Source organism: Scomber japonicus, chromosome 9 (assembly GCF_027409825.1).
Source record: "Scomber japonicus isolate fScoJap1 chromosome 9, fScoJap1.pri, whole genome shotgun sequence".
Taxonomy (NCBI): domain Eukaryota; kingdom Metazoa; phylum Chordata; class Actinopteri; order Scombriformes; family Scombridae; genus Scomber; species Scomber japonicus.
Genome location: NC_070586.1, coordinates 5379566 through 5407496, shown reverse-complemented (window position 1 = coordinate 5407496; position 27931 = coordinate 5379566). Strand labels below are relative to the sequence as shown.

Below are 27931 nucleotides of genomic sequence, written 5' to 3'. Positions count from 1 at the left end.
AAATATCTTAAATCCTAATTTAAAAGCTGCACAATCCTCTTATTTTATTATAAAAACCATATAAACCAGGGGTGTCAAACATGCGGCCCATGGGCCAGATACGGCCCGCCGAAGGGTGCAATCCGGCCCACTTGCCATCCAGTGCTCTTTTACTTCCTTCCTTCTGTCCTTCCTTCCTTCTATCTGTCCTTCCTTTCTCCCTTCCTTCCATCTGTTCTTCCTTCCTTCCTTTCTTCCTTCCATCCATCTGTCCTTCCTTCCTTCCATTCTTCCTTCTGTCCTTCCTTCCATCTGTCCTTCCTTCCTTTCTTCCATTCTTCCATCTGTCCTTCCTTCCTTCCATTCTTCCTTCCTTTCTCCCTTCCTTCCTTCTATCTGTCCTTCCTTCCTTTCTTCCTTCTTTCCATCTGTTCTTCCTTCCTTTCTCCCTTCCTTCTTTCCTTTCTTCCTTCTGTCCTTCCTTCCTTCCTTCCATCTGTCCTTCCTTCCTTTCTCCCTTCTGTCCTTCCTTCCTTTCTTCCTTCTATCTGTTCTTCCTTCCTTTCTCCCATCGTTCCTTCCTTTCTCCCTTCCTTCCATCTGTCCATCCTTCCTTCCTTTCTTCCTTCTGTCCTTCCTTTCTCCCTTCCTTCCATCTGTTCTTCCTTCCTTCCTTCCATTCTTCCTTCTGTCCTTCCTTCCTTTCTCCCTTCCTTCTATCTGTTCTTCCTTCCTTTCTCCCTTCCTTTCTTCCTTCTATCTGTCCTTCCTTCCTTTCTTATTTCCTTATTTCCTTCCTTCCATCTTTTTAATGATCTGGCCCACATGAGATCAAATTGGTCTGTATGTGGCCCTTGAATATAAATGAGTTTGACACCTCTGCTATAAATGTTAAAACCACTTCAAACTGCTCACAGTGGCAGATGACAGCAGGGTCATGTGAAGTATTATATAATAAAATAACATAGAGAGTCATATCATGTGATGTTATAATAAATGCTTTAATTCATTTCTGGACCCACATTAACAAACATCCTAACTCCTCCACAACAGATTAAACTGAAATCTGTCTGACAGGTTTCTGAGGTATCAATATCTCTGCTCTTCATTTGGACTCCTTTCATACGTCTGTAGAGTCGTCTCTCTTCTTCTCTCTCTCTTCTAATAAATAACTCTTTCTCCATTAAAGAAATAAATGTGATTAACCCTCCTGTTGTCCTCGAGTCAAGGAAAGAAGGGAGGGAACAAGGAAGGAAGGAAGGAAAGGAGGAAGGAAAGGAGGGAGGGAGAAAGAAGGAAGGGAGGAAGTAAGGAAAGGAGAAAAGAAGGGAGGGAGGGAGAAGGAGGGAGGGAGAAGGAAGGAAAGGAAGGAAGGGAGGGAGGGAAAAGGAAGGAAGGGAGGGAGGAAGGAGGAAGGAAGGGAAGGAAGGAATGGAGGAAGGATGGAAGGAAGAGAAGGAAGGAAAGGAAGGGAGGGAGGGAGAAGGAAGGAAAGGAGGGGGGAAGGTAAGGGGGAGGGAAGGAGGAAGGTCAAGGAAAGAAGGGAGGAAAGGAGGAAGGAAGAAAGGAGGAAGGAAAGGAGGAAGGAAGGAAAGAAGGAAGGAAAGAAGGAAGGGAGGAAGGAAGGAAGGAAGGAAGGAGGAAGGGAGAAGGAAGGAAGGAAGGGAAGGAAGGGAGGGAGAAGGAAGGAAAGGAGGAAGGGAGGAAGAAGGAAAGGAAGAAAGGAAAGGAGGAAGGGAGAAGGAAGGAAAGGAGGGGGGAAGGTAAGGGGGAAGGAAGGAAAGAAGGAAGGGAGAAAGAAGGAAGGAAGGTAGGAGGAAGGACGGAAGGAAGGAAGAAGGAAGGACAGGAAGGAGGAAGGGAGGAAAAAATAAGGAAGGAAGGAGGAAGGAAGGGAGGAAAAAATAAGGAAGGAAGGAAGGAAGGAAGGAAGGGACGAAAGAAGGATCTCGCTCTCTCTCTCTCTGATAGTTCAGTTTCAGCTCTGAGCAGCAGAGGAGTCCTGAGCCGGAGAAGCCGAGCGCTCCCTCTCTTTCCTCTTCTGTGCTGCTTGTCTGCCCCCTGCTGGTGAGGAGGAGGAAGAGGAGGAGGATGGAGAGGAGGAAGAGGAGGAAGAGGAGGAGGGGGACTGTTGGGAGTCTTTAGGGGAGAGCTGTGAGAGGATGAGGTCGACGCTCTGAGTGAGAACAGAGTCTAAAACTTTCTGTTCCTCGGAGGAGAAGCGGCTCAGGACGTGACGCTCCACCGACGTCTTCCCCGACGGACGACCGATCCCGACCCGAAGCCGCAGCATCACCTGCAGGAGAGAAGAAGAAGATCATCATCATCATCATCATCATCATCATCATCATTTAAAGTCTCATAACTACTTCATCAGTTTAACAGGCGGCTTCAAATTTTAATTAAGTCTAAAAATTAAAGAGAAACCGAAAGGAAAGGAGGAAGGAAGAAAGAGAGGAAGAAGGACGGAAAGGAAAGGAGGAAGGAAGAAAGAGAGGAAGAAGGACGGAAAGGAAAGGAGGAAGGAGGAAGGAAGGAAGAGAGGAAGAAGGAAGGAAAGGAAGGAAGGAAGGAAGGAAGGAAGGAAGAAAGAAAGGAAGAAGGAAGAAAGAGAGGAAGAAGTAAGGAAAGGAGAGGAGGGAAGAAAGGGGGATGAGGGAAGGAAGGAAGGAAGGAGGAAGGAAGGGAGGGAGAAAGGAAGGAAGGAAGGAAGGGAGGAAGGAGGGAGGGAGGGAGGAAGGAAGGAAGGAAGGAGGGAGGAAGGAAGGAAGGAAGAAGGAAGGAAGAAAGGAAGAAGGAAGGAAAGGAGGAAGGAGGGAGGGAGGAAAGAAGGGAGGGAGGAAAGAAGGAAGGAGGGAGGAAAGAAGGAAGGAGGGAGGAGGGAGGAAAGAAGGAAGGAGGGAGGGAGGAAGGAAGGAAAGGAGGAAGGAAGAGAGGAAGAAGGAAGGAAAGGAGGAAGGAGGGAGGGAGGAAAGAAGGGAGGGAGGAAAGAAGGAAGGAGGGAGGGAGGAAGGAAGGGAGGGAGGAAAGAAGGAAGGAGGGAGGAAAGAAGGAGACGAAGAAGGAAGGAAGGAAGGAAGGAAGGAAGGAAGGAAGGAAGGAAGGAAGGAAAGAAAGAACAGTTAAAACAGTTAGAGTCAGTTTGACCCGGGAGGACAACAGGAAGGATAATGAAATAAAACAGAGAGGAGACTTCTTCCAGTTTTTAAAGACAAAATAAATCAAAATTAAATAAAAATCAAGAATAAAACTGATATGAGACGATTCTACACTTCATAAAAACCTAAAACAACATGAATAATTATATTTATAGAGAGAGTATACAGAGTTTTAAAGAGTTGAACAGAGTTTATCAGGTAACTTACGTCAGTCTGCAGACAGTCCACACAGGAGCGGACTCCATTATGACCTCTGAGAGACACACATCATACATTCAATAGGTTTACTTTCATTTGAAGCAGAGTTTAAACTTCTTTTCTTAAATATGTCATCTTAAAATTTACTGAATCTTGCCAAAGCTTCACTTCATACTTTTATTATATAAAATATTATTATATTATTATATTTAAAAACGTCTGTTTTGACTGTTCCTTCTTTCCTTCCTTCCTTCCTACCTTCCGTCTGTCCGTCCTTCCTCCCTCCCTCCTTCTTTCTTTCCTAACCCTAACCCTTTCTTTCCTCCCTCCCTCCTTCTCTTTTTCTTTCCTCCCCCTACCTTCCTCCTTATCTTCTTTCCTCTGTCCTTTCTTTCCTTCCTCCCTTCCTCATTCCCTTACTCCCTCCCTTTCTTATTTCCTCCGTCCTTCCTTTCCTTCCTCCCTTCTTCCTCCCTTGCTCCCTCCCTCTCTCTTTCTTTCTTTCCTCCCCCCTACCTCCCTCCCTACGTTCTTTCCTCTGTCCTTTCCTTCCTCCCTTCTTCCTCCCTCCCTCCCTTCTTCCTTCCTTCCGTCTGTCCTTAATCCCTCCCTCCCTCCTTCTCTTTGGCTGTGTCTCAAATGGCGCACTTGCACACTTCAAGCACTATGTTTTAGGGCATAGTGCGTTCACACTGAAGAACAAGCGAAAACTCAGTGCTCTGAAAGTACCCTGATGGTGCACTTATAACGGACAAAAAAATCCAGTGTGAGATGATGGACACTACTCACACTAAACGGACGCCATTTTGCCTACGTAGCGGAAGGGGAGGGACTTTTTGCCCAGTTTTCTGATTTCAATAATGGCGGCCAGCGGCGACATGCAAGCCCGTCACTTCCGCTAAGTGCAAAACGCCAGTGCTCCATTTCAGACAATACTTACCCACGACAGTGTGCACTACAGAGGTAAGTGCTCAGTGCGCACTACGCACTACATTCTGGTGCACTCACGTAAGTGCTCCATTTGAGACACAGCCTTTTTCTTTCCTTCCTTCTGTCCTTCCTTCCTCCCTCCCTCCCTCCTCCTTTCCTTCCTCCTTCTCTCTTTCTTTCCTCCCTTCTTTCTTTCCTCCCTCCCTCCTTCTCTCTTTCTTTCCTCCCCCCTACCTTCCTCCTTTCCTTCTTTCCTCTGTCCTTTCTCTCCCTCCCTTCTTCTATCCTTCCTCCCTTCCTTCTGTCCTTCCTTCCTCCCTCCCTCCCTCCTTCTTTCCTTCCTCCTTCTCTCTTTCTTTCCTCCCTCCCTTTCTTCTTTCCTCCCTCCCTCCTTCTCTTTTTCTTTCCTCCCCCCTACCTTCCTCCCTACCTTCTTTCCTTCCTCCCTTCCTCTTTCCCTTACTCCCTCCCTCCCTTTCTTATTTCCTCCGTCCTTCCTTTCCTTCCTTTCTTTCCTCCTTTCCTTCCTTGTTCCTCCCTTCCTTCCTCCCTCCCTCCCTTTTTCTTTCCTTCCTCCCTTCCTTCTTTCCTCCCTCCCTCCTACCTTCCTCCCTTCCTTCTTTCCTGTCCTTGCTTCCTCCCTCCCTCCTTCTTCTTTCCTTCCTTCTCTCATTCTTTCCTCCCCCCTACCTTCCTTCCTTCCTTCTTTCATGTCCTTTCTTTCCTCCCTCCCTTCCTCCCTTTCTTATTTCCTCCGTCCTTCCTTTCCTTCCTTTCTTTCCTCCTTTCCTTCCTTGTTCCTCCCTTCCTTCCTCTCCCTCCCTTTTTCTTTCCTTCCTCCCTTCCTCCTACCTTCCTCCCTTCCTTCTTTCCTGTCCTTGCTTCCTCCCTCCCTCCTTCTTCTTTCCTTCCTTCTCTCATTCTTTCCTCCCCATTACCTTCCTCCCTTCCTTCTTTCCTCTGTCCTTTCTTTCCTTCCTCCCTTCCTCTTTCCCTTACTCCCTCCCTCCCTTTCTTATTTCCTCCGTCCTTCCCTTCCTTCCTTCCTTCCTTCCTTCCTTCCTTCCTTCCTTGACTCAAGGACAACAGGAGGGTTGTAGTATCTGAAGTCAGGAGCAGAAACAGACCTGGCACTTCCTCCGTGTTTGATGACCACCTTCCCGAGAGGTTTGTCCAGCTCATCGTGGACCAGCAGCACGTCTTCAGGCTGGACGCCGTATTTACCCGCTAGAAGAAGAAGAAGAAGAAGAAGGAGAAGAAGGAGAAGAAGGAGAAGAAGAAGAACACACTTTATATCAGAGGATGGTAAGGTTTAAAGCAGAGGTGTCACATACAGCCAAATCTGATCTCATGTGGTCCGGACCACTAAAAAGATGGAAGGGAGGAAGGGAGGAAGGAAACAAGGATGGAAAGAAGGGAGAAGTGATAGGACGGAAAGAAAGGAGGGAAAGAAAGACCAAAGGAAAGAAGGAAGGAAGGAAGGAAAAGGGATTAGGAAGGAAGGGAAGAAAGGAAAAGAAGACAAGAAAGGAAGGAAGGAAGGAAAGGAAAGGAAGAAAGGAAAAGAAGATGAAGGAAAGATGGAAGGAAGGAAGGACGGAGGGAAGGAAGGGAAGTTGGGGCGGATTGGACGCCTTGGCAGGGGTTAAAGGTCAGGAGGAACCTTAACGGAGCTGAAAGATGAACCTGAGAGATTTTGAGACATTAGGAAAGTTTTATTTTTTTAGTTTTTATTTCTTCACGCCTTAAAAAACGATTGAAATGAAACAAACTGAATGAACCTGTGATGAAGGTGATGAAGGTGATGAAGGTGTGATGAAGGTTTTATATGACGATGTTAAACAGGTTGGACTCCACTGCTTCAGATCATTAAAACGTCAACTCAGCATCATCACCTGCTCGCTTTGTTTCCATGACAACAACTACAGCTTCATCTTAGTGTTATAAGACTACTGACTATGATCAGAATTATATAATAAAGATAACAAAGCTGATATTTGACATTTTACTTGATTAAACACATTAAACTGTTATTGATTAACTAAAGCTCTAATTCAGCTCTAATTATTAGTGACTCTATTACAGTGTATTGTTATTACTTATATTCATTTGGCACAATATAGAAAACTGTGTTAATTAAATATGAGGAAACTGTCACGAGCAGCTTTGTTTAGTGACGTCAGTGTTATTAATATTAAGTTTCATTCATAATTTGTCTCATTTATTAACTCATTGTTTTTTAACATAACAAACAAACCACGTGACAGAGTGCACAGATGGAAAGGACAAAACCCCAAACTGAAGTGTGACGTCACGTATTAAAGCAGTTTATTGTTCATTCATAAATAAACAAACATCGTATATAACGTGTAGCGCGTGCGCAACGTTTAAATACCTCACACACACACACACACACACGGAGACGTGACCTCACCTGCTTTGGCCACTGCGACCCCGTTGATGTTCATGAGCAGCTTGGGACGGAGCAGCACCACGCGCGTCTCCTCCACCTCTGACACGACGACCTCACCGGACACGTGCCTGTCGCCGCGCCAACGGTCCTCCACACCGAGCCGGGCGGCGAGCGCGCCGAGCACCGCCATGCCGACGCTGTGTCTGGTACCCTCCATCCCCGTGTTCCCCAGCCCCACCACCTGGCACGCACACGCACACACACGCACGCACACACACACACACACACACACACACACACACACACACACACACACACACACACACACACACACACACACACACACACACACACACACACACACACACACACACAGTGCTTTATTTCTGTTGCTCTGTAGCCTATAGTCCTAAATCCCAAAGTGTGTTCCTTCCTTCCTTCCTTCCTTCCTTCCATCCTTCTTCTTTCCTTCCTTCCTCCCTTCCTTCCTTCCATCCTTCTTCCTTCCTCCCTTCTTTCCTTCCTCCCTCCCTTCCTTCCATTCTTCTTCCTTCCTCCCTCCTTCCTTCCTTCCTTCTTTCCTTTCTTCTTCCTTCCTTCCTTTCTTCTTCCTTCCTTCCTTCCTTCCATCCTTCTTCCTTCCTCCCTCCTTTCCTTCCTTACTCCCTTCCTTCCTCCCTCCTTTCCTTCCTTCCTTCCTTCCTTCCTCCCTCCTTTCCTTCCTTCCTCCCTTCTTTCCTTCCTTCCTCCCTCCCTCCCTCCTTTCCTTCCTTCCTCCCTTCTTTCCTTCCTCCCTCCCTTCCTCCCTTCCTTCCGTCCTTCCTTCCTCCCTCCCTTCGAGGACAACATGAGGGTTAAAGGGTTAAAATGTGAAAATAAACGTATGAATAACTTGCACACATCCTTTTTTTGTGGACCCAGCATCAAATTTCTGCTTTTAATCCATTTAGAGAGAATATATTAGAGGATTATGGTAAAAATGTCTAAGTGGTGTAACCATAAAAACTTTGGAAGGAAGATAGAGAGGAAGGAAGGAAGGAAGGAAGGTAGGAAGGGAGAAAGGTAGGAAGGAAGTAAGGAAGGAAGGAAAGAAGGGAGGAAGGAAGGAAGGGAGGGAGGGAGGGAGGAAGGAAGGAAGGATTTCCTCCCTCCCTCCTTACTCCTTTCTTTCCTTCCTTCCTTCCTTCCTCCTTTCCTCCTTCCTTACTCTTTTCTTTCCTTCCTTCCTTCCTCCCTTCCTTCTCTCCTAAATCCTCCTTTCCTCCCTCCCTCCTTACTCTTTTCTTTCCTTCCTTCCTTCATTCCTTCCTTCCTTCCTTCCTTCCTCCCTCCCTCCTTACTCCTTTCCTTCCTCCCTCCCTCCTTTCCTCCCTCCAAAGTGCCTCTAATTATTGATTTATGATGTTTTTAAGCTAAAATAAAAACATGACTGAGTGACGTTAAATTAAATGATCTGAAAAGAGTCGAAGGAGGAACGATGGATGGATTTTCTGGATTTTTAAAGTCTCATTCTTCTTGGCAGGACCATCCAGAGAGCGATGAGACTGAGATGAGACTGATATGAACCGCTGCCTTGTACTGATGGTACTGATTTAACACAAACACTAAACACTAACATTGTGTCTGACTCTTTGGCTCCGTGGCTGCTGACACACTGCTCACATTGTGTTTCCTGCCTCAAAGTAAAAAGGGAGGAGACAAATATATCAACCCAATACACAGAGAACTCCATTGTAAAAAATCTATCAATTTAACCCTCCTGAAGGAGAGAAGTAAGGAAAGGAGGGAGGAAGGAAGTGAGGAAAGGAAAGAAGAAAGGAAGGAGGGAGGGAGAAAGGAAAAGCGGGAGGAAGGAAAGAAGGAAGGGGTGAAGGTAGAGGGAGGGAGGAAGGAAAGAAGGAAGGGGTGAAGGTAGGAGGAGGGAAGGAAGGAAAGAAGGAAGGATGGAAGGAATGAGGGAAGGAAGGAAGGAAGGGGCGAAGGTAGGGGGAGGGAAGGAAGGAAAGAAGGAAGGCGGGAAGGAGGCAGGGAGTCAGAAAGGAAAAAAGGAAGGGAGGAAGGAAAGAAGGACAGAGGAAGGAAGCGAGGAAAGGAAAAGAGGAAGGAAGGAAAGAAGGAAGGGGTGAAGGTAGGGGGAGGGAAGGAAGGAGGGAAGGAGGGAGGGAGTCGGAAAGGAAAAGAGGAAGGGAGGAAGGAAAGAAGGAAGGGGCGAAGGTAGGAGGAGGGAAGGAAGGAAAGAAGGAAGGAGGGAAGGAATGAGGGAAGGAAGGAAGGAAGGGGTGAAGGTAGGGGGAGGGAAGGAAGGAAAGAAGGAAGGCGGGAAGGAGGCAGGGAGTCAGAAAGGAAAAAAGGAAGGGAGGAAGGAAAGAAGGACAGAGGAAGGAAGCGAGGAAAGGAAAAGAGGAAGGAAGGAAAGAAGGAAGGGGTGAAGGTAGGGGGAGGGAAGGAAGGAGGGAAGGAGGGAGGGAGTCGGAAAGGAAAAGAGGAAGGGAGGAAGGAAAGAAGGAAGGGGCGAAGGTAGGAGGAGGGAAGGAAGGAAAGAAGGAAGGAGGGAAGGAATGAGGGAAGGAAGGAAGGAAGGGGTGAAGGTAGGGGGAGGGAAGGAAGGAAAGAAGGAAGGCGGGAAGGAGGGAGGGAGTCAGAAAGGAAAAGAGGAAGGGAGGAAGGAAAGAAGGACAGAGGAAGGAAGTGAGGAAAGGAAAAGAGGAAGGAAGGAAGGAAGGAAGGGGTGAAGGTAGGGGGGAGGGAAGGAAGGAAGGAAGGTAGGGGGGAGGGAAGGAAAGAATGAAGGTAGGAGAGAGGGAGGAAGGAAGGAAAGAAGGAAAGAAGAAAGAAGGAAGGGAGGAAGATAGGAAGGAGGGAAGGAAGGAAGGAAGGGGTGAAGGTAGGGGGAGGGAAGGAAGGAAAGAAGGAAGGAGGGAAGGAGGGAGGGAGTCAGAAAGGAAAAGAGGAAGGGAGGAAGGAAAGAAGAAAGGAGGGAGAGAGTCAGAAAGGAAAAGAGGAAGGGAGGAAGGAAAGAAGGATATAATTAAATCGCCTGATTTTTGAATGGAGTTTGGTTGGATGTGTCAATCCGCTAAGACTGATTGATTATTGGAGCTTTTTTTTAAACATAAAATAGAAACTATTCATGTACTTAAAGTTGAATTATTTACTCTATAATAAAACATGTGTGTGTGTGTGAGGTTTATAAACTCACCATTTTCCTGCGGCCTTGTGTGTGTATTTCAGCTTCAGCTCCCATCGCAGGTTTGAAAGGTTCACTCAGCAAAACTCTGTTCATCATTCTCATTAAAAGTCGCCGCATTGTGAAAAAACTCAACAGCTTCTTTAAAAAAAGCGGAAAAAAGAGACAAATCTTACTTAATAATGTGTCTTTTTTCATTCGGCTTATAAAAACAGGCTGTATTCTTTAACCAATTAATTAAAAAGTCACAAGTTTATACTGATTAAAGGACATTTTACTATGAGATAATTGACTGATTGGTGATCATTTAGATACATTCAACTGCTTTCACTTTAATTTATCAGCTATATAAGAAACTCCACTTATAAAACAACTTATGATAATTGGAAAAAAATCTGTTTTTTAATCTTATTTATGTCCTAAAAGTGTGTGAAGGTAACTTTCAATGATATATAGTCAGCTTACTGTAGAGCTCTCCCGTTTAAAAGCAACCTTTAATCAGCACGCGAAGAAGAAGACAACGTTTATAACTCATAAAATACAGCTTCATCTAAACGTTATGACATTTTGTAATTTATATAAAGTGTAATAAAGGCTTTTTAGAGGTGATGTAAGCTGGTGAATCCTGCCATGCCTCTCTCATACTAGTCAAAGAGTTTATTAAAGACAACACGGTGATTCAACTTCCGGTTTTCTGGCTGCACTGCCATCTAGCGGCGAGACTGAGGAACTGCCCAAATGTGAATTACAGGCAATGCAAGGTTTTCTCTTACTTCTACCTCCTTACTCCTTTCCTCCTTACCTCCCTCCTTACTCCTTTCCTTCCTTCCTCCTTTCCTCCTTTCCTCCCTCCCTTCTTACTCCTTTCTTTCCTTCCTTCCTTCCTTCATTCCTCTTTTCCTTCCTCCCTTCCTTCTCTCCTAAATTCCTTCCTCTTTTCATTCTTACTCCTTTCTTTCTTTCCTTCCTTCCTTCTCTCCTTCCTTCCTTCCTTCCTTCCTTCCTTCCTTCCTTCCTTCCTTCCTTCCTTCCTCTTTTCCTCCTTACTCCTTTCTTTCTTTTCTTCCTTCCTTCTCTCCTTACTTCCTTCCTCTTTTCCTCCTTACTCCTTTCCTTTCTTCCTCCTATCCTTCCTTGACCTGAGGCCACAGTGAGACTCTTGGCTAAAACAAAATGAACTGATGTCCGGACCTACCTCATAGCATATCATATCATATCATATCATATTATATTCTATTATATTGTGCAATCCACATTTCTACATAGGGTCTTGTGCAATTTACAACACTCTCACTTTTCCACTCTCACTTTTTTATTGATTTATGTGTCCTTCCTGTGTGTCTTTTTAACTTGACTTGACTCTCTGAACAAACAACCGCACAAGAGTTCCTATGTATGCAAGCACAAAAGGCCATAAAGTTCTTGAATCTTGAATCTTGAATCTTGAATCTTGAATCTTGAAGGGCCAGTTTGTTTTATGGATGGTCTACGTGGTCTTATATGGTCTAGGGTTATTATAGTTTGAATTTTCCATTAGTTTTTATGAGTTCCACAAAGCCTTCATGATACTGTAACTAACATCTTACCTGCCTGATAGTGTGTGATACTTTAAATAAGGTAAACTTTACCTCAATAAATAGCTTTGTATATTAAAAGTGCACAGGTGGAATCAGGTGCTTTTAACTGCAAATTAAAACAGAATCAGAAAGCAATGATATGAAATCATTAGAAACCAATTGATTGACAAAATCATGAAAAATTGGAACGATAGAATAAAGCCTCTGTAATATATGACAAAAAGTAAACCACTCTGCAGGCACACTAGGTTTAAGGTTAAAGAAAATAATTGATCTTGGTTAGGGTTAGGGTTAGGGTTAATGTAACAGTGTCCTTGAGCAGTGTACTATGGGTTAAAGAGTCCTACTAATCACCTCACCTGATCAACACACCTTCAACTAATCTGGAGCCAGCAGTGCAACCAGCTGCCAGTCTTTGGATTATTTTATGACCTTTTAATAACTTCCACAGCACTAATTAAAGTCTGTTTATGAATTGTATCAGGATCCGCAGATTGCTTATCATAAAAAAGTTAATGTATGATTATATGAGTTTATTGAGACACAAAGGCAGAAAATCAGACAGAAAAGTAAGTTTTTAGTGGAGTAATGTAACATATAGTGACATAAGTAGTTATTAATTGAATCTTTTGGATCTTTAGTTTTGTTTTGCATTTTATAATTTTTTTTTATCATCTTGAATAATTGTGTTTATGCTGGTTGCACAAACTCCAGCCTGTTCAGACATGGAGTCCACCTTCCTAACAAGTATAAGAGATATTATTACTGGGTACATTTTGTGCAGGTTATGCTTGATATGCCTTACATACAATACATCTGCCCAGTTCTCACACTGGTTCTCACACTATTACTGCATTTCTGGCAGATTATTTCTCTCAATCCTTGTTTGTTTTTTGATTCTTTGGATATTTAGCATGATCAAAATTGTGTCATATTCATACTTTAAACCTCAGCAGTGTTAGAATAGAGCTGAGATTCACATTTCTTATTGAACAACTGGACCTAGTTTGACAGCTCATCTCATTTGTAGGTGATATTATAAAAAGGTTAATGCACGATTATATGGGCTTATTGAGACACAAAGGCAGACATTCAGACAGAAAAGTAAGTTTTTAGTGGAGTAATATTATCACATAAGGGAGTTGCTCTCCCTTATGTGATAATATTACTATATTAATATTCTCCCAGTAAGTCGTCATTAATTGAATCTTTAGTTTTGTTTTGCATTTTATATTTTTTTTATCATCTTGAATAATTGTGTTTATGCTGGTTGCACAAACTCCAGCCTGTTCAGACATTGAGTCCACCTTCCTAACAAGTATAAGAGACATTTTTCATTACTGGGTGTGTTTTGTGCAGGTTCTGCTTGATATGTGATAGCAAACATGACAATACTATAAAATGAAATAATCTCCTTATGCCCAGTTCTCCACTGGTTCTCACACTATTACTGAATTTCTAGCAGATTATTTCTCTCAATCCTTGTTTGTTTTTTGATTCTTTGGATATTTAGCATGATCAAAATTGTGTCATATTCATACTTTAAACCTCAGCAGTGTTAGAATAGAGCTGAGATTCACATTTCTTATTGAACAACTGGACCTACAGTAACTTGACAGCTCTCCCTTACATGATCTCACATTCAGTCATCTGAGTCTAAATGTTACTGTAGCATAGATATTTTAAAATAAAATCAAAAAAATCCAGCTTCTATATAATTTGGCCACACATTAAAAAACAGCCTTATAAAATTGAGTGTAATTGTTACTGTAGCATAGATATTTTTTAATAAAATGTTTAAAAATCCAGCTTCTATATAGTTTTGCTAGATATTTGTTCACTGGGTTTAGGGTCACACATTGTCAATGATTCATCTTTGATTCATTTAATACAGCAGTTTTGTCCTTGACTAGTGGAAGAACTCATTTATATTCATTGTATTTGTGAAGGTAACAAACATCTGTAACAAAGAACAACAAATAATTCCTTTAAATTCAGAAAAGTTTTATTGGCAACAAGTTATTTTATTTTACATTTGGTCTTTGAGTTGTTAATTTAACCATCATTCATCAGCTGGAGCGCAGGGAACAGCATCCATCACTGGCTGACACCGCTCCACCACCGCGTTGATCTCCCCGACTCTCACGCCATCGTAGGTTCCCGTGATGGTCGTCCAGTGGGTGTCTCCGTTGTGGTTGGTCCTGCTCAGCCTGCCGGTGAACGGGATGTCAGCCGTCATCTTCCTGCCGTCCATCCTCACGCTGCAGGAATGGTTGGGAGGCACCATCAGCTCCACGGAGACAGCATGACTGATGGACTCCACCATGGTCGTCCCCTCTGAGAAAGTCACTGTCTGCTCCTTGGTGAAGTCCACATTCCCCGGACCAAGGATGGGAACTTTGGCCGTCATGGTGGATACGGAGCCGTTGCGTGTCTGTCTGCCGATGTCCCAGCTCTTCTCCACTGTGCTGGTCTTCTCTAGCTTCACGGTCTTCGCCACACTGCTGCACTCCAGGTTGGTGACTTTGGCGAGCTGCAGGGTCTCAGGCGGATGGTGGAACAGCTCCATCTCGTCGATGCCGTACTGCACGTGAGAGATATGCTGGCTGTAGCTGTCTCTGTTGATGGTGAGCACGTGGTAGCTCTTGTACCAGTACTCATCGCCTTCCCAGGGGAGGAAGAAGGCCTCGTGTTGGGTCACCACCTTGCCAAGACCGTACTTGTTTTTGCCCACGTAGATGTCCACATCGGGGCAGGTTCTGACAGAAAACTCGGGGACGGACCCGTACGAATCTTCGACCCACTCCAGAAACTCAAAGTGGTCCACGTTGACGAGCACTTCAAACTTGGAGGATTGGTACTCGTTGTCGGCGTACGGATACTGGCAGAAGCTCCCTTTGCTGGGAGTGTAGAAGCCGGCCTCGCAGTTGACTTTGCACACGTAGTCGGTGCGCTCGGTGTAGCCGTTGAAGATAGCGACGGCGCCGTTTGGAAGGGAACCGTTCCACGTGACCCACTTCAGGTTCACGTGTTCGCCAAACATGGGGAAGGAGTGTGAGGTCATCTCGTTTTCTGGCGTGTCTCTAATTTTGGGAGGTTTGGTGATTTCCCGAGAGGGGACGACACCCTTCAGCGTGGGGTTAAGCCAAGACTCTGATGAGGAGAAAAGACGAAAGCAGCATTAACTCTGGTAGACACAAATATCTATATATATTTAGCAATTAACCTAATTTTGCTGCAGTAATTAGAGTCTAGTCTTGTTTCGAAGGCTTTCCTTTCACTGACACAAAAACCCAGTGTTTCTATTCTCAACTGTTAGGAGGTAATCAGTTGGTTGCCAGTCGATGGGCATCATTAAAAGAGCTGTATACCTTGTAAACATTGAGATTTTGAACATTTTTATATACTACCCCTGGAAAGAAAAGAAGGAAGAGAGGAAGGTAGGGGGGAGGAAGGAAGGAAAGAAGGACAGAGGAAAGAAGGAAGGGAGGAACGAAAGAAGGAAAGAACAGTCAAAACAGACAGGGTCAAATTGACCCGGGAGGACGACACAAGGGTTAAAGATCGCTTTGTTCTCTTTGGCAGCACTAAACACACCACAACCTCATTCAGTGATAGATAGATAGATGGATAGATAGATAGATACTTAACAGACTTTATTTATTTTAATGAAAATCTATGAGATAATTACTTGTATCTTGTTTTTAATTCATGCTAATTGTAACTTTTAAAGAGTAGGCATCACTTCAAATCGCTTATCTTGGTATTCAACTCTGCATTTGAGTGTCTGACCAGATGAAACCTGCAGTATTGTAATGATGTGACTCACTGCTGGGTTGTTCTTGTCCATCCTGCAGCTCTGAGATGAAGAGCTGCGGGTCAGACTGCAGCGTTGGGCTGCAGAGCTGCAGCAATGCTACAACGACAGCTACACACGGCCTCATCTGAAGAAAAAACACACAAACAAATACATTTTAAAGAGTAAGACATTCAGTTTTTACATCAGGATGAAGTAAAACCAAAGAAGGTTGGAGGCTGATAGAGCATTGTGCTCTGCTGGTTTAATGGTTTATCAATGAATAATAATAATGATAAAGTAGTGATAACAGCTTTTGTTCCTTTCTGTGTGTGTTAATGCTGAGTCAGCTATATAAGACATTAACATTGCTCTCTTTGCATGTTTCAAAATAGCAAAATAAAAAGGGGGGAAAAAGAGCCAGGGTAAATTTGTTTTGGAATAACGTTATTAAGAACATGATCTGCTTGGTTCTCATTAGTTTCTGGTGTGAAAATGAAAATTGCAAGTTTAACTGTCATAATGCAGACAGTAATATATTCACAATAGCACTCAAGGAAAACAGATTAATGAGCTTTTTTTTAGCTTCACCTTTGCTTTCTGAATAAATGATACCGTATTTAAATATCTTATTAGTTACAACTTTCTTTAACTCTTTGAAAAGTAGTTTCACTCCATGTTTTTTTCTTGCCTAGGTCATGTGACCCATAGGGGGCAAACACTGCAATAGGGGATTGTGCAATATTTAGTTTATATAGCAGAAAGACCAATTCTGTTAATGATGTTATAGTTTCTTATGGTTGTCTGTAGCAGTCATTAAAGATTAGACACTGTGTAATACTCCTTTTTCTGATCAAAGAAAAATTAAATATATAATATATAATATATGTTTAACAGCAAGTAAAACCATTATTTCTTAATGGTAAAACATGACTTTGACTATGTATTTGTGGTCACACGTTCTTCATGAATGGAGCAAGTTAGGAGCACCTCAGTTATCAAATTGCAAATAATTAAAGGAAATTCTGCAGGATTAGTGGAAAGACACTTTTTAAATGACATACAAGTTACTATGCTATAACAGAGACAATGCAAGGACAAAAGGTGCTCAAATAGAGTGTGAAAAATAGTTATATTACTTCATGTGAGTGAATAAGAAGGAAGAAAATAACAAGCACAATTAATCAGAGTTACCAGGTTTATTACAACCCAGATTATTTTGTATGTAATCAATAATTAAGTGGTTTTATTAATTAGATACCCTCTCTCAGCCTTCATGTTTGTCAGATTATTATTTTAAAATTACTCAGCAGCTTGAATCAGTACAAAAAGAAAGCAGCATTCTTAAATTATTAGAGACATTTCTTGCCGATTTTGATCATGAAAATCAGATGCATAATAACTTCATTCAGATATACAGGAGCAGTTTTTACCTCAGGTTCCTGCTGCAGTGACACTGCCTGCAGTACGATCTGAGTTTTAAAACCTCCCCGTTCACTTATTGCCCCCAATAAACAGGAGAGAGAGAGAGCTGCAGCTCGGCTCGCCCGTTGACCCAGTGTTAGGACTCTGCTGCTGCTCAGTTTGAATCTGATGTGTTCAAAGTTGGTCGTTGATCAGAGGAGAATCAAATCAACGTTGGAAATAACATCATGAGAAGCTTAAAATTTTAAAACATCCCTGGACTACAAGTTTGACACCCATCGACTGTGTTACTTAGTTTGTTTTAATCATTTGAGGAAGGTTGACTGAGTATGAGTGGTCTTCTTCTTCTTCTTCAGAAACAGTTAAATGTATTCCTTCTGAGGAAGGAAGGAAAGCAATACGGATGAAAAGAGGAAGGAATTTAGGAGAGAAGGAAGGAAGGAAGGAAGGAAGGAAGGAAGGAAAGGAGTAAGGAGGGAGGGAGGGAGGGAGGAAGGAAGGAAAGCAGTACGGATGAAAAGAGGAAGGAATTTAGGAGAGAAGGCAGGAAGGAAGGAAGGAAAGAAAGAAAGGAGTAAGGAGAGAGGGAGGAAGGAAGGAAAGCAGTACAGATGAAAAGAGGAAGGAATTTAGGAGAGAAGGGAGGAAGGAAAGAAGGAAGGAAGCAGGGATGGAGGGAGGGAGGAAGAACCCGTTGACCCAGTGTTAGGACTCTGCTGCTGCTCAGTTTGAATCTGAAGTGTTCAAAGTTGGTCGTTGATCAGAGGAGAATCAAATCAACGTTGGAAATAACATCATGAGAAGCTTAAACATTTAAAATATCCCATTGTTTTAATTAGGCATGGGATGATAACCGTGTTCAAGGTATACCACGATAAGAAAAAGTCACGATAACCCCAAACCAAACCTCATACCGTTCCTAAGGTATGAGCTGTTTTTTGTCTGGTCAAAGACAGGAAGTGGAAAGGTCAGAAATCCCTCAGGTGGTGCAACTGCAGCGTAGAGTATGACGACCCCTCACACTGTCATTACAGATTCAGGTTAAATTAACATGTCTGTCTTTATTTTTCTTCCTTCTAGGAACATTTTAGAGCTGGAATCACAATACCGCCATACCGTGAAACCGTGATATTTTATGCCTAGTTTTAATATATGAAGAAGGCTGACTGCTGGTTTAGTCTTGAATGTGACCTAATTGACGTGGTTGGGGACATATGACCATTTGTCAATCATGCAAAGGGTTAAACTAAGGTAAAATGTAAGAAATTAAAATCCCTCTGGAGCATAAGTAGCAACAGTAGGCAGGAGGATGAGAGAGCTGCAGCTCCACTCGCCCGTTGACCCAGTGTTAGACTCTACTGTTGCTCAGTTTGAATCTGATGTGTTCAAAGTTGGTCGTTGATCAGAGGAGAATCAAATCAATGTTTCAGGCTTTGTCTTTCTTTTGCTAGATAACTTAGTTTTGCTGGAAAGACGCTGCAAACCATTCTGGTCAATCTGAAGCCAGTGAATTAACGGTCATCCTGCTGTTTGGACGTGAGATATATACTTTGTCCTTGACCAGAAAACCCTCCACCAGCAGCAGCTCTCCTCTCAGGGACGTAAAAAGAATATTCATGCTGATAATGATAACAGGATCTTTATTGATCCTTGTTCAGGAAAAACAACACTGCCTCTTTCTGTCACGTTACCTTTTGATGAGACTGTTAACCCTCCTCCTGTTGTCCTCAGGTCAAGGAAGGACAGAAGGAAGGAGTAAGGAAGGAGGGAGGGAGGGAGGGAGGAAAGAAGGAAGGAAGGAAAGGAGTAAGGATGAAAAGAGGAAGGAATTTAGGAGAGAAGGAAGGAAGGAAGGAAGGAATTTAGGAGAGAAGGAAGGAAGGAAAGGAGTAAGGAGGGAGGGAGGGAGGAAAGAAGGGAGGAAGGAAAGGAGTAAGGACGAAAAGAGGAAGGAATTTAGGAGAGAAGGAAGGAAGGAAAGAAGGAAAGGAGTAAGGAGGGAGGGAGGGAGGGAGGAAGGAAGGAAAGGAGTAAGGATGAAAAGAGGAATGAATTCAGGAGAGAAGGAAGGAAGGAAAGAAGGAAAGGAGTAAGGAGGGAGGGAGGAAGGAAGTGCTTCAAATATAAATGTGCCTGGATTTAACGTCTCATATCTATCGAGCAGTACAGGGATGGCATGATGAAAGGAGTAAGGAGAGAGGGAGGAAAGAAGGAAGGAAGGAAAGGAGTAAGGATGTAACGTCTCATATCTATCGAGCAGTACAGGGATGGCATGATGAAAGGAGTAAGGAGGGAGGGAGGAAAGGAGGAAGGAAGGAAAGGAGTAAGGATGTAACGTCTCATATCTATCGAGCAGTACAGGGATGGCATGATGAAAGGAGTAAGGAGGGAGGGAGGAAAGGAGGAAGGAAGGAAAGGAGTAAGGATGTAACGTCTCATATCTATCGAGCAGTACAGGGATGGCATGATGAAAGGAGTAAGGAGGGAGGGAGGAAAGGAGGAAGGAAGGAAAGGAGTAAGGATTTAACGTCTCATATCTATCGGTAGCAGTACAGGGATGGCATGATGAAAGGAGTAAGGAGGGAGGGAGGAAAGGAGGAAGGAAGGAAAGGAGTAAGGATGTAACGTCTCATATCTATCGAGCAATACAGGGATGGCATGATGAAAGGAGTAAGGAGGGAGGGAGGAAAGGAGGAAGGAAAGGAAAGGAGTAAGGATTTAACTTCTCATATCTATCGAGCAGTACAGGGATGGCATGATGAAAGGAGTAAGGAGGGAGGGAGGAAAGAAGGAAGGAAAGGAGTAAGGATTTAACGTCTCATATCTATCGAGCAGTACAGGGATGGTATGATGAAAGGAGTAAGGAGGGAGGGAGGAAAGGAGGGAGGGAGGAAAGAAGGAAGGAAGGAAAGGAGTAAGGATTTAACGTCTCATATCTATCGGTAGCAGTACAGGGATGGTATGATGAAAGGAGTAAGGAGGGAGGGAGGAAAGAAGGAAGGAAGGAAAGGAGGAAGGAAAGAAGGAAAGGAGGAAGGATGTAACGTCTCATATCTATCGAGCAGTACAGGGATGGCATGATGAAAGGAGTAAGGAGGGAGGGAGGAAAGGAGGGAGGGAGGAAAGGAGGAAGGAAGGAAAGGAGTAAGGATTTAACGTCTCATATCTATCGAGCAGTACAGGGATGGCATGATGAAAGGAGTAAGGAGAGAGGGAGGAAAGGAGGAAGGAAGGAAAGGAGGAAGGAAGGAAAGGAGGAAGGATTTAACGTCTCATATCTATCGAGCAGTACAGGGATGGCATGATGAAAGGAGTAAGGAGAGAGGGAGGAAAGGAGGAAGGAAGGAAAGGAGTAAGGAAGGAAAGGAGTAAGGATTTAACGTCTCATATCTATCGGTAGCAGTACAGGGATGGCATGATGAAAGGAGTAAGGAGGGAGGGAGGAAAGGAGGAAGGAAGGAAAGGAGTAAGGATTTAACGTCTCATATCTATCGAGCAGTACAGGGATGGCATGATGAAAGGAGTAAGGAGGGAGGGAGGAAAGGAGTAAGGATTTAACGTCTCATATCTATCGAGCAGTACAGGGATGGCATGATGAAAGGAGTAAGGAGGGAGGGAGGAAAGGAGGAAGGAAGGAAAGGAGTAAGGATTTAAGGTCTCATATCTATCGGTAGCAGTACAGGGATGGCATGATGAAAGGAGTAAGGAGAGAGGGAGGAAAGGAGGAAGGAAGGAAAGGAGTAAGGATGTAACGTCTCATATCTATCAAGCAGTACAGGGATGGCATGATGAAAGGAGTAAGGAGGGAGGGAGGAAAGGAGGGAGGGAGGAAAGGAGGAAGGAAGGAAAGGAGTAAGGATGTAACGTCTCATATCTATCGAGCAGTACAGGGATGGCATGATGTCCAAAGTGCTGCGGCGCTCTTTCCCCACTGATGACCAGATACTGTACGTTCAGATAAGCTCAGACTGGGAACAGAGTGATTAGATCTCCTGTAATAGTGGGTCATTGATTAAGACGGCCCTCGTTGCGTAACGTCGCCGGCTGCCAAGATTAAAACCAGGGGAGGAGGCGTTCAACACGGACATTGTTCTGCACGCACAGTCCTATCATTGAAAAATCGCTGATGTCACGGCCATCTGTGTTTTCGTCCTTGAGACAGAAAGTTATTATCAATTTATTTATTTGCGTCTCTGAATGAGGACTCTGTGTTGGTGGAGCGAGGCCGTCGTTGTAAAAAAGGTCATTTACATTGATAGACGCCTGCTAGAAGTGCACTGTCACTGTCACTGCCTTCAGCTGCTTCTGCATTCAGCCTCGTAATGAACTCGTCATTCAAAGCAGTGCAGAGCCTTGTTATATTCAGATTCAGTGTGTTATTCAGATATAGGCTACTGTATAAAGTCAGTGTTTTGTACAATATAGGGAAGGAAAGGAGGGAGGGAAGGAAGAAGGAAGGAAGGAAAGCAGGGAGGGAGGAAGGGAGAAGGAAGAAAAGGAGGGAGAAAGGAAGGAAAGAAGAAGGAAGGAGGGAGGGAGGAAGGAAGGAAGAAGGAAGGAAAGGACGGAGGAAGGAAGAAGGAAGGAAAGGAGGGAGGAAAGAAGGGAGGAAGGAAGGACGAAGGAAGGAAAGGAGGGAGAAAGGAAGGAAAGGAGGGAGAAAGGAAGGAAAGAAGAAGGAAGGAAAGGCGGGAGGAAGGAAGGAAGGAAAGGAGGGAGGAAAGGAGGGAGGAAAGCAGGGAGGGAGGACAGAAGAAGGAAGGAAAGGAGGTAGGAAGGAAGGAAGAAGGAAGGAAAGGAGGGAGGAAAGAAGGGAGGAAGGAAGGACGAAGGAAGGAAAGGAGGGAGAAAGGAAGGAAAGGAGGGAGAAAGGAAGGAAAGAAGAAGGAAGGAAAGGCGGGAGGAAGGAAGGAAGGAAAGGAGGGAGGAAAGCAGGGAGGGAGGACAGAAGAAGGAAGGAAAGGAGGTAGGAAGGAAGGAAGAAGGAAGGAAAGGAGGGAGAAAGGAAGGAAAGAAGAAGGAAGGAAAGGCGGAAGGAAGGAAGGAAGGAAGGAAGGAAGGAAGGAAAGGAGGGAGGAAAGCAGGGAGGGAGGACAGAAGAAGGAAGGAAAGGAGGTAGGAAGGAAGGAAGAAGGAAGGAAAGGAGGGAGGGAGGGAGGAAGGAAGGAAGAAGGAAGGAAACTTATGTAATGAACTTGTCATTCAAAGCAGTGCAGAGCCTTGTTATATTCAGATTCAGTGTGATATTCAGATGTACTGTATAAAGTCAGTGTTATGCACAATATAGGGAAGGAAAGGAGGGAGGGAAGGAAGAAGGAAGGAAGGAAAGCAGGGAGGGAGGAAGGGAGAAGGAAGAAAAGGAGGGAGAAAGGAAGGAAAGAAGAAGGAAGGAGGGAGGGAGGAAGGAAGGAAGAAGGAAGGAAAGGACGGAGGAAGGAAGAAGGAAGGAAAGGAGGGAGGAAAGAAGGGAGGAAGGAAGGACGAAGGAAGGAAAGGAGGGAGAAAGGAAGGAAAGGAGGGAGAAAGGAAGGAAAGAAGAAGGAAGGAAAGGCGGGAGGAAGGAAGGAAGGAAGGAAAGGAGGGAGGAAAGGAGGGAGGAAAGCAGGGAGGGAGGACAGAAGAAGGAAGGAAAGGAGGTAGGAAGGAAGGAAGAAGGAAGGAAAGGAGGGAGGAAAGAAGGGAGGAAGGAAGGACGAAGGAAGGAAAGGAGGGAGAAAGGAAGGAAAGAAGAAGGAAGGAAAGGCGGGAGGAAGGAAGGAAGGAAGGAAGGAAGGAAAGGAGGGAGGAAAGCAGGGAGGGAGGACAGAAGAAGGAAGGAAAGGAGGTAGGAAGGAAGGAAGAAGGAAGGAAAGGAGGGAGGAAAGAAGGGAGGAAGGAAGGACGAAGGAAGGAAAGGAGGGAGAAAGGAAGGAAAGAAGAAGGAAGGAAAGGCGGGAGGAAGGAAGGAAGGAAGGAAGGAAGGAAAGGAGGGAGGAAAGCAGGGAGGGAGGACAGAAGAAGGAAGGAAAGGAGGTAGGAAGGAAGGAAGAAGGAAGGAAAGGAGGGAGGGAGGAAGGAAGGAAGGAAGGAAGAAGGAAGGAAACTTATGTAATGAACTCGTCATTCAAAGCAGTGCAGAGCCTTGTTATATTCAGATTCAGTGTGTTATTCAGATGTACTGTATAAAGTCAGTGTTATGCACAATATAGGGAAGGAAAGGAGGGAGGGAAGGAAGAAGGAAGGAAGGAAAGCAGGGAGGGAGGAAGGGAGAAGGAAGAAAAGGAGGGAGAAAGGAAGGAAAGAAGAAGGAAGGAGGGAGGGAGGAAGGAAGGAAGAAGGAAGGAAAGGACGGAGGAAGGAAGAAGGAAGGAAAGGAGGGAGGAAAGAAGGGAGGAAGGAAGGACGAAGGAAGGAAAGGAGGGAGAAAGGAAGGAAAGGAGGGAGAAAGGAAGGAAAGAAGAAGGAAGGAAAGGCGGGAGGAAGGAAGGAAGGAAGGAAAGGAGGGAGGAAAGGAGGGAGGAAAGCAGGGAGGGAGGACAGAAGAAGGAAGGAAAGGAGGTAGGAAGGAAGGAAGAAGGAAGGAAAGGAGGGAGGAAAGAAGGGAGGAAGGAAGGACGAAGGAAGGAAAGGAGGGAGAAAGGAAGGAAAGAAGAAGGAAGGAAAGGCGGGAGGAAGGAAGGAAGGAAAGGAGGGAGGAAAGGAGGGAGGAAAGCAGGGAGGGAGGACAGAAGAAGGAAGGAAAGGAGGTAGGAAGGAAGGAAGAAGGAAGGAAAGGAGGGAGGAAAGAAGGGAGGAAGGAAGGACGAAGGAAGGAAAGGAGGGAGAAAGGAAGGAAAGAAGAAGGAAGGAAAGGCGGGAGGTAGGAAGGAAGGAAGAAAGGAAGGAAAGGAGGGAGGAAAGCAGGGAGGGAGGACAGAAGAAGGAAGGAAAGGAGGTAGGAAGGAAGGAAGAAGGAAGGAAAGGAGGGAGGGAGGAAGGAAGGAAGGAAGGAAGAAGGAAGGAAACTTATGTAATGAACTCGTCATTCAAAGCAGTGCGAGAGCCTTGTTATATTCAGATTCAGTGTGTTATTCAGATGTACTGTATAAAGTCAGTGTTTTGTACAATTTGTCGTCCTCACGGGTCAAATTGACCCCATCTCTCTTTTGACTGTTCCTTCTTTCCTTCTTTCTTTAATTTTTCCTTCCTTCTTCCCCTCCACCCTTCTTTCTTTGCTCCCTCCGCCCTCTATCCTTTCTTCCTTTCTCCTTTCCTCCCTCCCTCCCTCCTTACTCCTTTCTTTCCTTCCTTCCTTCCTTCCTTCTCTCCTAAATTCCTTCCTCTTTTCATCCTTACTACTTTCCTTCCTTCCTTCCTTCCTTCCATCCTTCCATCCTTCCTTCCTTCCTTCCTTCCTTCCTTCCTTCCTTCCTTCTTTCTTTCCTTTTCTCCTAAATTCCTTCCTCTTTTCATCCTTACTCGTTTCCTTCCTTCCTCCTTTCCTCCCTCCCTCCCTCCCTTACTTATTCCTTCCTTCCTTCCTCCTGTCCTTCCTTGACCTGAGGACAACAGGAGGGTTAAGGCTTAATAAAACATTTATTTTTTGGAAACATGCTGTGCTTCTTCTTCATCTGCTTCTGTTCTTGCATGTATTTTCTTCATTTACATTGAGCTCTCAGAGATACTGTCATTTTCTCATAGAGGTGATGTCATATATTATATATATATATTATATATACAGTATCGTCCTGTGATTGACTGGCGATCCGTCCACTGTCTACTCCGCCTCTCGCTCATGCAATGTCAGCTGAGATTGGCTTCCTCCTCCGTCATTGACGCTCTATAGAGGATAAACCGTTAAGAAAATGAATGAGCTGTCTTATCTATATATATATATATATATGTATATATATTTATATTGTAAATATTTATGGAGCTTTTTTATCCAAAGCTCTTTGCAATGTGCTTCTCATTCACCCTCAAAATTTAAACATCATGTCCTTTAAACTTTATGTTAAAGTAAATATTTTCTGTATTTATTAATTCTGTCCTCGATGAAGTGATTTTTTTTCATCTGAAATGTTCCTTATGCTTCAGATATTGGTTATTAAAAACAGTGTTTGACTGTCCTTGTTTTCATTTTAATATTATCTCAGCGTTTCTGTTATATATGTTTGGTTTGTCAGTGGTGAAAGTCATAAATATTACAAATTACATGTAAGTTATTAAATCAAGTAATCTACTTATGAATCAAAAAGTTCCTTTCAGGACATTAATACTAATAATACTACTACTAATAATAATAGTAACCAGTCACCAGTGTCTTTTAAAATGAAGAAAATAAATGCAGCACTGAATAAATATATTTTTTGAACTATATTGGGGAAGAAGGGGCACATGCCCTTCGGAGGGGCTTGACTGGTCTGGCATGGTCTAAAATAGTCATTCTTAGTCATTTTGGTATTTTTGTGTTAGTCTGTTTCTGTTGTTTATCCACTTTTTCTTTTCTTTTTTTTAAATTTTTATTATTATTATTATTATTATTTCTTTTTCTTTTTTTCTTCTAATTTATTCTTGGTCATTGGTATGGTTTTTATTTTATTTATTTATTTATTATTTATTTTTGTATTTTTGTATTTTTATTTTTCTTATTATTTTTTTTCTTATTATTTATTTTTATTTTTATTTTATTCTTGGTCATTGGTCTGGTTTTTATTTTATTTATTTTTCTTTGGTGTTTAGATGTTTGTGAAGGAAAAGTTTATACCTTGTTTCTGTGTATTAATCTTAAAATCAATAAAAAAATAAGTGGGAAAAAAAAAATGATTCTAGTGTTGAATATTTTACCTTTGTCCATTTTATCTGTGCTGGTAAAGAGGAGAATAGAATTTGTGGAAAAATGAAATAAAGAGAAAGTTGAAGTGCAAAATGTTTTTTATTATTACACATTTTCTTTCAAACAGCCAATACTAAAGATGTTCATGGCATTATTTAAATCATGATGTAATAATATGTGTTGGTGGTTTAGAGTCCTAGGGTCTTTTAGGGGCACGGCTGGGCATCAGGAACAGGTTCACATCGGTCCACCACAGCGCGGACTTCTCCGATCTGGACGCCGTCGTACATCCCTGAGATGGACGTCCACTGGGTCTCCCCGTTGCGGTAGGTGCGGCTGAGGCGTGCGGTGTAAGGGATGTCGGCTTTGATCTTGCGTCCCTCCATGCGGACTTTGCAGGAGTGGTTTGGAGGGACGGTGAGCTCCACGGACACGGAGTGGCTGAGCGACTCCACCATCGTGGTTCCTCTGTTGAACTGAAGAGTCTTCTCGCCACTCATCTCAATACCACCGGAGCCGATGAGTGGGATTTTGGCGGTGATGCTTCCTGCGATACCCAGCATGGTGGCTCTGCCGATGTTCCACGTGGTCTCCACCTCTGTGGTCTTTGAGATGGTGACCGTCTTCGTCACCGTCTGGCAGTCGTTGTTGGTGACCCCGGAGATGCGCATGGTCTCGGGAGGATACTGGAAGAGTTCGACCTCATCGATGGCGTACTTGACGTCAGAGATGTGCTGCGTGTAGGCGTCTCTGTTGATGGCCAGGACTTCATATTTCTTGTACCAGTACTCATCCCCCTCCCACGGCAGGAAGAAGGCTTCAAACTGAGGAACAACCTTCCCGAGACCATATTTGTTCTTCCCGACGTAGATGCCGACACCCGGGCAGGCCCTGACTGAATACTGGGGCACTGAACCATAGGAACCTTCCTTCCACTCCAGGAACTCGAAGTTGTCTTTGTTGGTCAGGATCTCGAACTCAGGAGCGTAGTACTCGCGGTCTCCGTAGGGGTAGCGGCAGTACGGACCCAGGCTCGGGTTGTAGAAACCAGCTTCGCACTTGTACTTGCAGACGTAGTCGGTACGCTCGGTGTAGCCGTTGTAGATCGCTACGGCTCCATTGGGCACCGAGCCGGTCCAGGTCAGCCACTGCAGGTTGACGTTATCACCGAACATGAAGGAGGACGGCAGATCCTCCTGCTGCAGCAGCTCAGCAGGAGTCAAAGGAGCTGACACCACGTTGGGACCCGCTGAGTCAGGGACCCGGCCCTGCAGCTCCGGGTTCAGTAAGGAAACTGAGAGAAAGACATGGACGGACAGTTTAACCCTCCTGTTGTCCTCAGGTCAAGGAAGGACAGAAGGAAGGACAGGAAAGGAAGAAGGAGGAAGGAGGAAAAGAGGTAGGAAGGAAGGAAGGAAGAAGGACGAAAAGAGGAAGGAAGGAAGGAAGAAAGGAAGGAAAGAAGGGAAGAAAGGAGGAAGGAAGGAAGGAAAGAAGGGAAGAAAGGAGGAAGGAAGGAAGGAAAGCAGTAAGGATGAAACGAGGAAGGAATTTAGGAGAGAAGGAAGGAAGGAAGGAAGGAAGGAAGGAAGGAAAGAAAGGAGTAAGGATGAAAAGAGGAAAGAATTTAGGAGAGAAGGAAGGAAGGAAAGAAGGAAAGGATGAAAAGAGGAAGGAATTTAGGAGAGAAGGAACGAAGGAAGGGAGGTAGGGGGAAGGAGGAAGGAGGAAGGAAGGAAGGAAGGGAGGAAGGAAGGAAAGGAGTAGGGAGGAAGGAAGGAAGGATGGATGGAAGGAGGAGGGAGCAAAGAAAGAAGAGGGGAGGAGGGGAAGAAGGAAGGAAAAATTAAAGAAAGAGGGAAGAAGGAAGGAAAGAAGGAACACTCAAAAGAGAGACGGGATCAATTTGACCCGGGAGGACGATACAAGCTTTAAAAACCAAACAATAAAAGAGAGGAAGGATTGTCTTGACTTATCTTTGCTCTGATGATGAACTGTTACCTTTTCTGTGCTTGGAGCTCTTCTTAATGATGTCCTGCAGATTGGCTGAGGACAGAGCCAGCAGGGCCAGCAGCGGAAACACGGACAGCTTCATCTGCAGATTCAACATGTTTAAATTCATTAAATGTGAAATTGTGAAATCATGTTGTCAGATATACTTCCAGCTAGAACACTGAACCACCTGCCTCGATTAAAACCAGGCCTCAATACTAATCACTGTCAAATAAAGGCAAAAACACCAAAAAATATAATTTAAAAAAAGCATTTTAGACAAAATATGGGTTGGTCCATCATTTCCTTTGGGCTCATTTGGAATTTAAAGGACCAGTGTGTAGAATTTGGTAGCGTCTATTGCATCAAAACACAATGATTCTTATTTTAATGGGATTAAACACTAATTAAAACATGCTTATGCCTATTATATCCAATTTCTGCCACTAAATTCTACACACTGCACCTTTAAGACATAAAAT

At 44.1% G+C, this 27931-nt stretch overlaps 3 protein-coding genes across 5 annotated transcripts; all 3 read right to left on the bottom strand.

Moving 5' to 3' along the window:
- Window positions 1–1933: 1933 nt before the first annotated feature.
- Window positions 1934–10489, bottom strand: ptrh1 (peptidyl-tRNA hydrolase 1 homolog). Of its 3 annotated transcripts, none has more exons than XM_053326185.1 (6): window positions 10331–10489; window positions 9878–10006; window positions 6700–6919; window positions 5393–5492; window positions 3345–3390; window positions 1934–2275 (listed from the first exon to the last, which is right to left on the bottom strand). In XM_053326185.1, the coding sequence occupies exons 2-6, from the start codon at window positions 9983–9985 to the stop codon at window positions 1958–1960; spliced, it is 792 nt and encodes a 263-aa protein (XP_053182160.1). In that variant the 5' UTR covers window positions 9986–10006; window positions 10331–10489; the 3' UTR covers window positions 1934–1957. The 3 variants fall into 3 exon arrangements, with proteins under 3 accessions (XP_053182160.1, XP_053182159.1, XP_053182158.1); XM_053326184.1 differs by having other exon boundaries at window positions 9878–10003; XM_053326183.1 differs by lacking the exon at window positions 10331–10489 and having other exon boundaries at window positions 9878–10063.
- Window positions 10490–13504: 3015 nt separating this feature from the next.
- On the bottom strand, window positions 13505–15386 carry LOC128364341 (natterin-3-like). The gene is made up of 2 exons (XM_053324879.1): window positions 15272–15386; window positions 13505–14595 (listed from the first exon to the last, which is right to left on the bottom strand). Exons 1-2 carry the CDS (start codon window positions 15384–15386, stop codon window positions 13505–13507), a joined length of 1206 nt encoding a protein of 401 aa, XP_053180854.1.
- A 10277-nt stretch (window positions 15387–25663) lies between these two features.
- LOC128365436 (natterin-3-like) lies at window positions 25664–27552 on the bottom strand. The gene is made up of 2 exons (XM_053326181.1): window positions 27438–27552; window positions 25664–26748 (listed from the first exon to the last, which is right to left on the bottom strand). Exons 1-2 carry the CDS (start codon window positions 27550–27552, stop codon window positions 25664–25666), a joined length of 1200 nt encoding a protein of 399 aa, XP_053182156.1.
- Window positions 27553–27931: the final 379 nt, after the last annotated feature.